Source organism: Pristis pectinata, chromosome 3, assembly GCF_009764475.1.
Source record: "Pristis pectinata isolate sPriPec2 chromosome 3, sPriPec2.1.pri, whole genome shotgun sequence".
NCBI lineage: Eukaryota > Metazoa > Chordata > Chondrichthyes > Rhinopristiformes > Pristidae > Pristis > Pristis pectinata.
Genome location: NC_067407.1, coordinates 101,870,365 through 101,884,408, shown reverse-complemented (window position 1 = coordinate 101,884,408; position 14,044 = coordinate 101,870,365). Strand labels below are relative to the sequence as shown.

General features: G+C 44.0%; 1 protein-coding gene across 2 annotated transcripts in view; it reads right to left on the bottom strand.

Annotated features, from left to right (window-relative positions):
- Positions 1–14,044, bottom strand: part of LOC127567783 (ribosomal protein S6 kinase alpha-5-like) — a 57,253-nt gene that overhangs the window by 30,990 nt on the left and 12,219 nt on the right. The window contains exons 1-6 of one of the 2 annotated variants that reach the window (XM_052010825.1): positions 13,829–13,859; positions 10,131–10,202; positions 3,758–3,976; positions 1,598–1,713; positions 609–716; positions 361–444 (exon numbers count right to left, since the gene is read on the bottom strand). In XM_052010825.1, the coding sequence (XP_051866785.1) occupies positions 361–444; positions 609–716; positions 1,598–1,713; positions 3,758–3,914 (465 nt within the window). In that variant the 5' untranslated portion in view covers positions 3,915–3,976; positions 10,131–10,202; positions 13,829–13,859. Of the gene's footprint in view, positions 1–360; positions 445–608; positions 717–1,597; positions 1,714–3,757; positions 3,977–10,130; positions 10,203–13,828; positions 13,860–14,044 lie in introns of those variants that run through there. The other variant, XM_052010824.1, reaches the window with a different exon arrangement.

Below are 14,044 nucleotides of genomic sequence, written 5' to 3'. Positions count from 1 at the left end.
CTCTATGTCACACAGATCAGGAATTACAAATTGTATATTGGTCTGTGCACACCAGGGCTACACCACAATAAGCTTCAATGCTCATGAGCAAGAAAATTTCCACTTCCCATCATTAAGAGATTTTCAAAGGAAATGAAAGCATGCGAAGATCAGAGTCAACCTCATTGCTAACTGCTGTTTAGTCTGTTGATGAATTGGCCAAGAATGTATTGTATTAATGACATGTGGAAATTAGAAATAGGTAAGGGAAAAATGTCTAAATCAGAGGTTTGATATGTGGTTAACTCCAAAATTATGTTATAACAAAAATATAAAGTCTGTTCATTCAATGGTGTAACAATAATGTTACTAGTCATTTACCTTGTCATGTCCACAACTTCCTCCTTGAATAATCTCTGGTGCCATGTATTCAATGGTACCACAGAATGAATATGCCTTTTCATTCTAAATAAAAAGGAAATGTATATATTTACATTACAAATAAATTTAAAAAATCTACACATAAATGTATTAAGGTTAGAAAACTTATGATCACTACTGGTTCCAATGGACAGAAAATTTAATATCCATACAAAATCTAAGCTTGTTAATCAACCAGCAAAAATTACCTTATCCATGGCAAATTCCTTGCTGAGTCCAAAGTCTGTTAAAACAATATGACCATCACCATCCAATAAAATGTTTTCAAGCTTGATATCTCGATATATGATGCCAAGCTGTCAACAAAAAGGTATTAATGAATTACTTTAGGCAAATATAGAGGAAGAATGTGATTGCACTGGAAAGAGTACAGAGGAGATTCACCAGAATGTTGCCAGGGATAATCATTGAAGCTATGATGAGAGACTGGATCATCCGAGTTTGTTTACTTTTGAGAGAAAGCACAAGAACACAGGAAAATAGGAAAGGGTGTAGGTCACTTAGCTCCTCCAGCCTAGCTAGCCACTCAATATGATCACAGTTGATCTGCCCTAGGCCTCAACCCCTCTTCTGTACCAGTTCCACAAGCCCTCAATTTCCTGATCTTTCAAAAATTGATCTACCTCTTTAAATACCTCAAGTGAGGCAACCTTCACAATCCTCCAGGGAAGAAAATTCCAGAGAGGGTGGACCTATTCAAAATTATGAGGGGCACAAAGAGGGTCAAGTAATTCTCCCCGTTAGCAGAGATGCCTATAACCAGAGGGGTTAATTTTAAAGTTAGAGATGGGACATTCAAAGGGGACAAGGAAGAATTTTTTTTCTTCCAGAGGCTGTTGAAACCTGGAATACACTGCCTGAGGGATTGGTGGAGACAAGTGCTCATCATGATGATCACTTGATGAGCACTTGAAACTTCATGGCATTGAAAGAAATGGGCTGAGTACTGGAAACTGGGCTTGTAAATGATAGACACTTGATGACCAGCATGGATACAATGGGCCAAAGGCCTATTTCCATGTTGTATGACTTTAAAACTCTAATAAATTGATGAACAGGCTAATTATGTCCAACATGGATTTCTACAATATTCAGAGAAAATATATTACTGCATCCTGGACAGAATAATTGGCATTTCACTTTTGCTCTGTATGACTGAAATATTTATGACTTTTACCTTATGGAGGTGCTCCAGAGCTAATACAATCTCCCCTGTATAAATTTGAACCTCCTCTTCTGTAAAGTGCTCTCGTTGGTAAAGATGTGTAAACAATTCACCACCATTCACATAGTCTACAGAAGGAATTCAAACAACAAATAGCTTCAATGTAGGAAAGTGTCCCATGATTCTATAATTCTAAGGTGCCGCTCAGATGGCATAACCAAATGAAATGCAACACTGAGCAACATATGGAGCTGTTACGGTAGATAAATCAAAAGCTTGATCAAAGCCATAGCTTTTCATATACATTTTAAAGGAGGACAATAATGTAGAAGGATGGAGAGTTTAAGGAAGGAATTTCAAGTCTTGGGTCCTTGGCAATTGAAGACAGAGCTACCAGTGGTAGAACAAGTAAAACTGGTGCTACTAAGCCAGAATTAGAAATGTCTCAAGAGGCTTGTAGAAATAGAGACTATATTCTTAAGTAGTGGTATGACCATGGAGAATGAGAATTTATTGGAGAAACAATGAGAATTTAACAATCGACAACCTGCTTAATGTTGACATCAAGCAGAGATACTTTGGATGCTTTGAGCTTGGATATGGGAAACAGGGCTTTAGTAGACATGTACAGAGAAGGAGGCTAGCTAGGAGCCTCTTGAAATTGTCAACTCCAGAGATGGCAAATGCATGGATGAGAAATTCAGCGCTAGGTTATGTGGTCACAATTCAATTCATGATCAGTTTAGATTATTCAGCCATGAAAATCTGAACAAGCAAAGTAACACATCAAACATTTACATGTGTCTAATCAAGACCAAAATCATGTTATCCTTTACTAAACAACTTGTGCATTAACTTGGTACCTGCCTTTGGTATGTCTTTGGTTTCCCTAGTACAGTATTTCTACACAATGCTCCCTCAGAGTCTGCAGCCAAGTCAGTATTTGGTAGCTCAACTTGATGCCATTTGGAGATTTTGAAACTGCTTCCAGAGTCCAAATAGTTAATGTAAAGAGAGGCTTAAGTTACAATCTCAGTATGACAACACCTTCTATCTTCTAAAAGTGTCAGTAGCTCCTTATTTCTATTTTCTACTTTGTAGCCAGTGTGTTTGGGCCAACCTGTGGTGAATGTTTGGAATAACTATAAACATATCACATGCACAAATCTTTGAAGATGTCAGAACAAGTCAACAACACTGTTAAAAGTCAGATGGTATCCTGGGTTTATAAAAATACACGGAGTAAAAAAAAGTTATGACAAACCTTTATAAATCACTGGCTTGCACTCAGCTATAGCAGTGCTCAATTTTGGGCACCTTATTTTAGGAAGGACATTAAGGCCTTTAAAAAGGTTTGTAGGATACTTTACTAGTTATGTGCAAAGAAACTGAGATTGTTCTTAAAGCAAAGAAAGTTAACAGGAAATTTAATCAAGGTATTAAAGATTACAATGGGTTTAAGATAGAATAAATAACAGGAAGCTATTTCGACTGACTTCAGTAACTTCAGAATATAACTTTAAGATAATTATCAAAAGAACTCAATTTTTTTAATACACCGCAAGTTGTTACGATTGGAAATATATTACCTAGGTGGGAAAAGAAATTTAATTGTGGTTTTCAAAAGCAATTCAATAGTAAATTTCAAATGGGAAAAATAGTAATGGGGAAAGAACAACAGTTGGACGAGTGGATATTTATTGTACCGACCCACTACAAGTGGAATGGATTGAATGTATTCCTTTGGTTCTATCCATTTCAGCTTATGGAAGAGAATTCTCCATTCTAACTATAAATTACATTGTAATTTTTAATACTTTGTGTGATTATAGTATTTTTGTGTTCTTATTGCTCACCAGTGGAAATGATTTATATTATACCCTGTAATAATCCTTCCGTACAACCAACATAATATTATAATATTATCCTTTCTTACTCTCAGCTCCTGTGAAACAGACCTTAACGAGATCAATATTGAAAGCTAGTTTGGTTTGGTCTTGGTTCTGGAACAAAAGAATGTTTGTGGCAGTATATACTGGATGACTAATGTATCACTAACAAACAGATCAATCCATACTACTGTGCCACTTCAAAGAGAAATAAACATTGAACTGTTCAAAATGAAAAATTTTGGAATGCCTTAAAAAGAACAGTAACTGTTAAAAGCATTACCTAGAATAAGATGAAGCTTGGTATCCGTCTGGAAGGCATAGTGCAATGTGACCAGAAAAGGAGACTGACGGATGTGTTCTAACACCTGCCGTTCTGTCTTGATGTGTTCAGTGGTTTTAGCTTTTTGTACAATTGAAGCCTTCTTGAGTACCTTCATTGCATAGAGCTTGTTTGTATCATGGCCGCTAATTTTCCTGACGAGGAAAACTTTCCCATATGCTGCATTGGCGAATTACGAAAAAGAAAGAATAATTCATTAATAAAATATCACAGTGCACTCTTAGTCAACTATAATGAATGGCATTGTTTATATTATAGCAGGGTAATAGGTATATATTATTATCTCATAAGTCTCAAAATGGCATGGTGTAGCGGCTAGCAATACACTACAAAATGAAGACACAGAGTCACTGGTTCGAAATCAGAAGTCGAATGAATGACAGGGGCGCGGTGCGCCTTTAATATCCCAAAACTTCCCGCGCTACAGTTCCCGCGCTGACGTCACGCGTGGGTCACCTGACCTTCCCGCGCGCGGGCTTTCCTAGCCTGATGACGGGGAAGAAGAAGGGACCCGTGCCATCTTGGATCGGGGCCTCCGATGACGTTCACGATGTCGGGAGCCAGTTCGGTGCTGGTGCAGTGAGTCGCTACATAACCCACCCACCCCCAGAACCGGCAATACCGTCGTGAAAACCAGAATTAAATAAACTATGACTTGGGTGGCCTGCCCCTGTGCCGCGCTCACTGGACCACCACGGGTTGGTCCAAGTCTAAATGAGCCGGCTTCAGCCGGTCAATCGTAAACACCACCTCGCGCCCCCCAATGTCCAGCACAAACGTAGACCCATTGTTCCTGACCACCCGGAATGGCCCTTCGTACGGCCGTTGCAGCTGTGATCGGTGCGTGCCCCTCCTGACGAAGACAAAATCTTGGAGTGAAGTCAGCATACAGGTCGGGGCCTGTCCGTGTTGTGAGGTGGGAATCGGGGCCGGGTTTCCAAGCCGCTCGCGCAGCCAGTCGAGCGCCGCGGCAGGTTCTTCCTCTGACCCCTGAGGGGCTGGTAGGAACTCGCCTGGGATGACTAAGGGCGTTCTGTAGACCATCTCCGCGGATGAGGCACGCAGGTCCTCTTTTGGTGCAGTGCATATCCCCAGCAGGACCCAGGGAAGTTCGTCTACCCAGTTGGGCCCCTTAAGGCAGGCCATGAGTGCCAACTTCAGGTGGCGATGGAACCGCTCCACCAGCCCATTGGATTGCGGGTGACAGGCGGTGGTGAGGTGGATCCGGGAACCCCACAAGTCGGTGATGGCAGACCAGAGGCCGGAGGTGAATTGAGCTCTCCTGCCTGAGGTGATATGTGCCGGGACACTGAAACGGGCCACCCAAGGTGACAAAAGGGCCCGTGCGCAGGACTGGGTGGAAGTGTCTGCGAGGGGAATGGCTTCAGGCCAGCGGGTAAAACGGTCAACAATCGTGAGGAGGTACCGCGCTCCTCAGGAGACTGGGAGGGGGCCGACCAGGTCGACATGGATGTGATTGAACCTCCGGCGGGTAGGTTGAAAATCCTGCAGGGGGGCCTTGACATGCTGCTGTACTTTCGAGGTCTGGCAGTGAGTGCAGGACCAGGCCCATTCGCAAACCTGTTTACGCAGGCCATGCCAGACGAACTTGTCTGACACCATCCGGACAGTAGTCCAGATGGATGGGTGTGCAAGGCCATGGATGGCATCAAACACCCGTTGGCGCCAGGCAGCAGGGACGATGGGGTGGGGTCTACTTGTGGCGATATCGCAGAGCAGGGTGCGCTCACGGGGCCTACCAGAAGGTCTTGCAGTTGCAGGCCCGAGACTGCGGTGTGATAGCTGGGCACCTCCATGTCCGTTCTCTGTGCCTCCACCAAGGCGCCGAAATCCACCCCCGGGACAAAACTTGGATGGTGAGCCATGACAGTGCATCCACGACCACGTTCTCTTTCCCAGACAGATGGCGGACGTCAGTGGTGAACTCAGAGATGTACGACAAGTGCCGCTGCTGCCGTGTTGACCAGGGATTTGAGACCTTGTTGAAGGCGAAGGTCAACGGCTTGTGGTCGGTGAAAACTGTAAACGGCCTGCCCTCCAAGAAGTATCGGAAGTGTCTGATGGCCAGGTACAACGCCAACAGCTCGCGGTCGAAGGCGCTATATTTGAGCTCTGGTGGTCGAAGGTGCCTGCTGAAGAATGCCAGCGGTTGCCAACGCCCTTCGATAAGCTGTTCTAGAACACCTCCGACCGCTGTGCTGGAGGCGTCGACCGTGAGGGCAGTCGGGACGTCCGTGCAAGGATGCACCAATATGACCGTGTCCGCCAAGGCCTGCTTGGTTTCGATGAAAGTGGTGTGAGCCTCTTCTGACCAAACAATGTCCTTGCTTCCGCCTGACAGGAGAGCAAACAACGGGCGCATGATACAGGCCGCGGATGGTATGAACTGGTGATAAAAGTTTACCATACCGAGGAATTCCTGCAGGCCCTTGATGGAGGTGGGTCTGGTGAAATGGCGGATGGCGTCGACCTTCGCAGGCAGGGGCGTGGCGCCGTGTTTGTCGATCCGATGGCCCAGGAAATCGATCGTCTCCAGCCCGAATTGGCATTTGGCTGGGTTGACAGTCAGGCCGAAATCCCTCAGGCGAGAAAAGAGTTGGCGGAGGTGCGTGAAATGTTCCTGGCGGCTGTTGCTGGCGATCAAGATGTTGTTGAGGTATATGAAGGCGAAGTCAAGGTCGCGCCCGACCGCATCCATCAGTCGTTGGAAGGACTGAGCAGCGTTCTTGAGACCAAAGGGCATCCGGACAAATTCAAAGAGGCCGAAAGGTGTGATCAGCGCCGTCTTCGGAATGCTGTCCGAATGCACCGGGATCTGGTGATACCCGTGGACGAGGTCGACCTTGGAAAAAATGGACCGCCCGTGCAGGTTGGCAGCAAAGTCCTTAATGTGCGGCACGGGGTACCGGTCCGGGGTAGTAATGTTATTGAGGCGTCAGTAATCGCCACAGGGCCGCCAGCCTCCAGCTGCCTTGGGGACCATGTGTAGCGGAGAGGCCCGTGGGCTGTCCGACCTGCTCCTCCATTTTTTTGAATTCCTCTTTCGTGAGGCGGAGCTTGTCTGGGGGTAGCCGCCGGGCGCGGGCGTGGAGGGGAGGGCCCTGGGTGGGGATGTGATGCTAGAGACCGTGCTTGGGCAAGGTGGTGGAGAACTGGGGCGTTAGTACGGACGGGAACTCTGCCAGGACCCTGGCAAACTCATTGGTCGACGTGGTGATGGAGTCGAGGTGTGGGGCCGGTAGCTTGGCCTCACCCAACGTGAATGTTTGGAAGGTCCTGGCATGTACCCAACGCTTACCCCGCAGGTCAACCAGCAGACTGTTGGCGTAAAGGAAGTCTGCCCCGAGGAGTGGTTGTGTGACGGCGCCAGGATGAACCTTCCAAGTCAAGTTGTGGGTGCCGAACTGGAGGTGTACCAAACGGGTGCCAGAGGTCCGAATGGCACTGCCGTTGGCAGCTCTGAGGGCGGGTCCTGGTGTGCAGTTGCGGGTCTCGCGGCTGTTGGGAGGCATGATGCTGACTTTAGCTCTGGTGTCCACTAGGAACCGACGTCCGGAACGCCTGTCCCACACATGCAAGAGGCTATCCAGGTGGCCAGCCGCCGTAGCCATCAGCGGCGGCTGGCTCTGGCGTTTCCCGGACCTGCATGGTGACCAGCATCTGCCGGCACCATTGGTCGGTCGGTGTCTCAGACCTGGTGGCGGGTGGGGTGTGTTTGATTGCCGGGTCTGGCCTGCTGTGCCGCTGGGTACGTGGCATGGCAACGCGCTCGACGGATGCCCTGCTCTCCTTCTTTGCCCGCCAAAGGACATCCGCCCGGGTGGCCACCTTCCGGGGTTCGCTGAAATCGGCATCCGCCAGGAGCAGGTGGATGTCATCGGGTAACTGCTCCAGGAAGATCTGCTCAAACAGCAGGCAGGGTTTATGCCCGTCTGCCAGGGCCAACATCTCATTCATGAGCGCGGAGGGGGGTCTGTCGCCCAACCTATCGAGGCGGAGTAGGCGGGAGGCCCGTTCGCGTCAGGAAAGGCCGAAAGTCTCAAGAAGGAGGGTTTTGAACTTATCGTACTTCTCCTCCTCTAGGGGTGCCTGGATGAAGTCCTCGACCTGGGCTGCGGTGTCTTGGTCGAGGGCACTCACCACATAATAGTACTTGGTGTCGTCCCTGGTGATCTGGAGAATCTGGAACTGGGCCTCGGCCTGGTCGAACCAGACATGGGGCCGGAGGGTCCAGAAGGTGGGCAGTTTAAGGGCTACTGCCTGTACCTCTTGCTGTGCAGACATCGTGGGTCCAAAAACGTTTGGGCCCGTCGGGGTCACAAATGTAGCAGCTAGCTACACACTACAAAATGAAGACACAGAGTTGCTGGTTCGAAATCAGAAGTCGAATGAACGACAGGGGCGCGGTGCACCTTTAATATCCCAAAACTTCCAGCGCTACAGTTCCCGAGCTGACATCACGCGCGGGTCACCTGACCTTCCCACGCGTGGGCTTTCCTAGCCTGACGATGGGGAAGAAGGAGGGCCCCGCGCCATCTTGGATCGGGGCCTCCGATAACGTTCATGATGTCGGGAGCTGGTTCGATGCCAGTGCGGTGAGTCACTACAATGGCATATTTTCAATATGCTACATGCTCATTTGAATTATCTGCAAGGAAGTGTGTGTGTGAGCAACGATTTTCATTTATAGCTATTTTTGAAAAGAACATTCACCACCCGTACTTTTCTTGTTTCAGTGTTGAGATTAGCAACACAGAGACTAGCAAACTCCTACAATGAATCCATGCCCACATGTATTCCATGACACAGTTGTCTAGCAATTGGCACCACATAACCCCAGTGGCCTTGGCAGCCTGAAGAGAAATAAGTCACTGACAGAATTCTGGTCCTGAACCTCAACTAGAAATGCATGTATTGGGACATGATGTGGCTTTTCTGTCATACAGTGGTCAACCAACCTGCAGACATCCACAGATGAATAATGACCAGTTGGGAAAATTATTAGAGGGTTTCTGACCAATGGGAAAACGTTATACCTTTAAGATCTTTTTTCTGAGGCTTCATTTTGAAGTTCTTGTAAAAACAAGTTTTGTCACACCGTTATGGTTGTTATTTGCTGGTTAAGCTGAATTTTGCAGCAGCGCCATGAGGTGCAAGGCGTCCAAAGAAAGTAAGTAAGTACAGGTCACATAGTTGGGGAGGGGATAACATGGGAGAGGAAATTCTCTGGGAGGTGGTCAGGGCATTCATTTTTCAGCAGTGTATGAGAATCTCAGAGGTTGGGTCAGGTCACTGACAGGTTTTGCAATTGCTACTTAGGGGCAGGGTAAGGCTCGGGCAAAAGAGTGATAGAAGACTGTCAGATAGCAGACTGATGGTTAGCTAAAGTGGTAGATAATTATTATACGAGATATATGTTCTGTGAATTATTTAGTTGGATACTGTTTTGCATTAATTGCCATTTGACGACTCAGGAAAGTGACCCCTGCAACACTATGCATTTTCCCTTTTAAAGCAGAAAACCATCACATGTTTTTTTTTAACTGAATGACCAAGAGTTTTGATATGTGCCAAAAATATCTGAATGATCAGTTTAACTTAACCAGCAATGGGTTCAAAACGATCTATCTTATGTTGTGATCATCTCAACAAAAAAAGAGTTTTATTTCATCAGTTTGGGTTGGAAGTGAATCCAGGTTCTACAGGTAAAATGGTAAATTCTTGCCATCCCTTGAATCCCATCTGTTTGAACTTGGAAGGTTGGTTGTACTATTCAAAAGTACACACATATGGGCACACAAATAAAGTTACATGAATAATTTTATATGTAATATAGAATTAATCTTTCATGAATGGATGATGGAATAAGACTCACTATTCAAAAGAACCAATTCTCTTTTTTTTACGTCAATAATTTTCTTTCCAGGTCTTCTCTCCCAAAGATCTTTTGTAAAACTAGAATTCTACAGGCATTGACCTACCTAAGTCAATCCAAGTAGCAAAAACTTTCACTGCAAATTATATGGTCATAGACAAGTCAAATCCAATCTTCATTCATCAATACATACAGTTTCAAAAAGAATCATTGGGAACAGAATGCGCCCATGCAGAACAAGGGTCAACTCAGGCCAGTTAGCTCAGCATAAAACATCGGCTGAATTTTGAATTTTTTGACCTATCTGGTTTAACCAGCTAGGTGTACTGAGTCATTTGTAATGTTTAAAATCTAGTCCCTATCAGAATGGCCAAAAGATCAAAGACTGACACAAAAGTAGTTCTACCAAAAACTCACCTCCTGTTCCCAGAACCTTCAGTAGCTCAAAGTTTTCTAATCCCACTCTTTCTCTGTGTCCAGTGAGGTTAGCTGCCAATTAAAAGTACAAGACAGTAACTTAATGTGCAACAAATGCAATCATTTACCAAAAAAGTTCAGAAACTCAACAGTGTTTAAAACAGAAATTAGTGGAAGCATTTTGCAGGCCATTCAGTGCCTGTGGAGAGAGAGACAAAGTAATATTTCATTTTGATTATGTTTCATGGAAATTGGGAAAGGAAGAAATCCAACAGGATTTATGTAGATGTAGAAGAAGAATAGAAGACAGGAGGAAAAGTCTGTGATATTGTGGAAATCAGGAAAGATTATATGACAAAAGGGGTGATGATGCAAGGCAAAGCTAATGGTGTTAGGACAAGTAAGTAAAGAAAAGATGGATCTGGAGGATTGAGAGTAAATGAAAACTGGAGTGTCATTATCCACAAAGCAAATATGTGTCATTATTGAATTCAGTGTTGAGTCTGGAAGACTGCAAAATGTCTAATAGAAATTGGATAGACACTTTGTACAGGGATGCCAAAATGTGGAACTCCTAAATTCTGGAAGTAAAGAATAATTGTGTGTGGGGAAGGAAGAGAAAACAATTTCAGATATTTTTCTTCATAATCCAAGTACTGATGTTCATTTTTATAAATTCTAACTACATTTAAAGACTTCTAAAATATTTTCATTTCAGGTTACGAATGCTAGAATGTTGAAAAATATCTTAGTTCACTGAAATCTCAGCAGATGGGAAGAAAGGAGAAATAGGGAGGGAGAGAGAGAGAGATTTGAACAAACAAACAACAAAGCAGGAAATAACTGACAGATGGCCAGGAAGGGCATGCCCAATAAATAACATTACAAAATGAGATGTAGCATAGTAGGATCAACTTTGATTATACAGTGGTCAGGAGCTTCCACTGTGTCACAAGAGTTTCCGCTACAGTGCAATCCATCTTCCAGGTGCAAGCTGTGCCCATTTTGAAGTGTATTTATTTCCTTGAGTTTTTGCTCCAACTCATTTGCTTATCAATAAAGCACTCAAATATATTAGGAAATATTTCTGAAGTAACTTTTTTAAAAGAAATTATATTTAAAAACATTACCTTATTTTGTTCAACGGCAAACTTTGTGGTAACTTTATATTTTATGCATGGAATATCGGAATCACTGGAAAAGCCTTCATTTATTGTCTATCCCTAATTGCCCTAGAAATGAACAATACATGATCTCCTTGCCAGCAGCACCAGATCGCCCCTCCAAAAATAAAGAAACTCAAAATTTTCCATGGAGTAACACAATCTGAGAGAGAGAGAAGAGTGCTACTAACTAAGCCTCAGCTGACACCTTTGAGGTACGGAAGGTATACTTGCTGACAGGCCATCCCTGGGTTAAGAAGGCCTGACTGATGGACACCCCCTACTTATGAACAAGCTCCAAAGTATTATTAAATTCAAATGCCCAGCATATGTACATACTTTCATTCCTAGTTTCCTCTCTCCCTCCTCACTTTTAGTTATTGTTCTGTCTTATCAGTCTTGTGTGCTTTTGATGTAATTCATTACAATACTGTGGAGGTATGGTTTTTTTAAGAGATAAGATATCTTTATTAGTCACATGTACATCAAAACACATCTTTTTGCGGAGAGTGTTCTGGGGGCAGCCCACAAGTGTTGCCACTCTTCCGGCGCCAATATAGCATGCCCACAACTTCCTAACCCATACGTCTTTGAAACGTGGGAGGAGACCAGAGCACCCGGAGGAAACCCACACAGACACAGGGAGAACGTACAAACTCCTTACAGACAGTGGCCGGATTTGAATCCGGGTCGCTGGTGCTGTAAAGTGTTACGGTAACCGCTACACTACCATGCCATATCGAGTGACTTTTGTCCATAAGCTGGAAGATACACAAAATCAATTTATGGACGTCTGTAAAAATTGTACTTGTTTGTTACCTAGGGACAGCCTGCTGTAACAAAATAATGGAAGTGCGGGAGATTGATTACTGAATTGAAAGAAGTGTCCTGAGAGGAAAGATGGAGTAGCTTGGGTCTATATTCTCTGGAGTTAAGAAGAATCTGAGGTGAGCTCATTGAAATGCACAAAATTCCGATAAGGTACGATAGGGACCATGCTGAGAAGCTGTTTTTCTTTGCTGGCATGTCTAGAACATGGGGACATTTTCTCCACTTTCTCAGCATAAGGAGTTGATCATGTAGTACTGAGATAAATAGAGGTTTCTTCACTCAGTGACTGTGAATCTTTTGATTTTCAGTGACTTACTACAGTTAAGGATGAAATTGATAAACCACTGGATTCTGGGAAGGTTCAAGCAGAAAGTGGAGATTGTTGATCAGTTATGATCTTATTAATTGGTAAACCAAGCTCAGGGAGCCACATGGCCTAATCTAAGTTATATTTCTCATCCTTTGGTTTTCTGACAGAGCCTGTTTGAAATAGATTGGGGAAGCAACCAAAGAGTAGATTGAAGATATGGCTTTTTGGAAGTGCAGAGGTAGAAGGCCACAGAATACAACAATATTCAAAGACCATCCCAAGGGAGGTTGTGGTGGACTCAATGAGAAGTTTAAAGGCAATAGCCGAGAAATTGTTCTACTAACTTTTAATGGCATTGACACAAACTCTGACATTATTTAGGAAAATTTCACGAAAGTCAAGACTTTCAATTGCAAAATTCACAGGTTTCCTCTGTAACCCTGCTGTATGGGTAAGTTCCAACATGGAGTACTGTATTAAACTGCACCAAGTTCTTCCAGCTACCAGCAGGTTTGATCTCTGATGCCAGCTCTTAATGAATAAATACCTATACTTTGGAGAAGTCTGCAATACAGGCAAATCCCCATGTTTACTTTGCCTGTTCCTGTGGCTTGAATGTAAAGTAGATAAAGTCTTCTTTCCTTTGCCTCCCTAAGTAGCAGTGAGTTGCAAACTATAAGATGTGACAGGGTTCAGCAGATTATCCTGAAGCTAGGAAGCAGAGTTTTAGTGACCTTCACCTCAATGGGAAAAGCAGACAAAGCAAAAGTAAGGCTATATTTGAGGTTGAATCAGAGATTTCAGTGAGAATTAAGAATATAATTCGAGTGTTGCCTCTTTAAACAGCAGGATTCAAGGGTTAACAGGATTAATAAAACCTAGCTGTTCAGAGAGTAAATAAAAACTGATTATTTTCAAGCCAGTGAGATTGAAATATGCTGGAAATGAACTTTGGGCATTGGACTGTTGATGTCATTTGGGGGAATTTTATACTGGAAAACAATGGTAGGGCAAACAAATATGTTAGGAGTTGAATTTCTCACTGAGCACTAAAGTGAGTAAAATATTGCTCAACACGAGTTGAGGCCTTGTGCATTCTTTCTTGTGCAAAGGAATTTCTAAGCCAATGGCTTAATTTTTCTTGATACTGAATTGGAGCAAGTTGTATCATCTGAGGCTTGGTACTAGCCAGGCAGGTCAGCAACACATACAGTCCTTAGTGTTGAGATGGAAATCATTATCATATGTGTTAAAGTTGGCCTGCAAGTAAGGGAATATTAAAGAAGATGAAAGCAGTAAAAAGCATATACATTCATTAAGGTAACAATCTTATATACTTTCCATTCACAGTTTTCAGAACTGTACATGCTGAGGTTTGAGGACAGCTTGTCTACCTGTGCAGATTTTTTTAGATGATGCTTGCCAGGAAACTGAAAAGAAAGGAAGTAAATGTAACTTAGTGAAGAAAGCTTGGCTCCAAGAGAAAAAAATGGTGTGTGTCTAACAACAAATTCAGTAGAATCCTAAGCAAAATGATTGCAGGACTAGTAATCCAAAAGCCTAGACTGCTGAGATGTAAATTCAAATCCACTTGGGCAGCTGAGGAATTT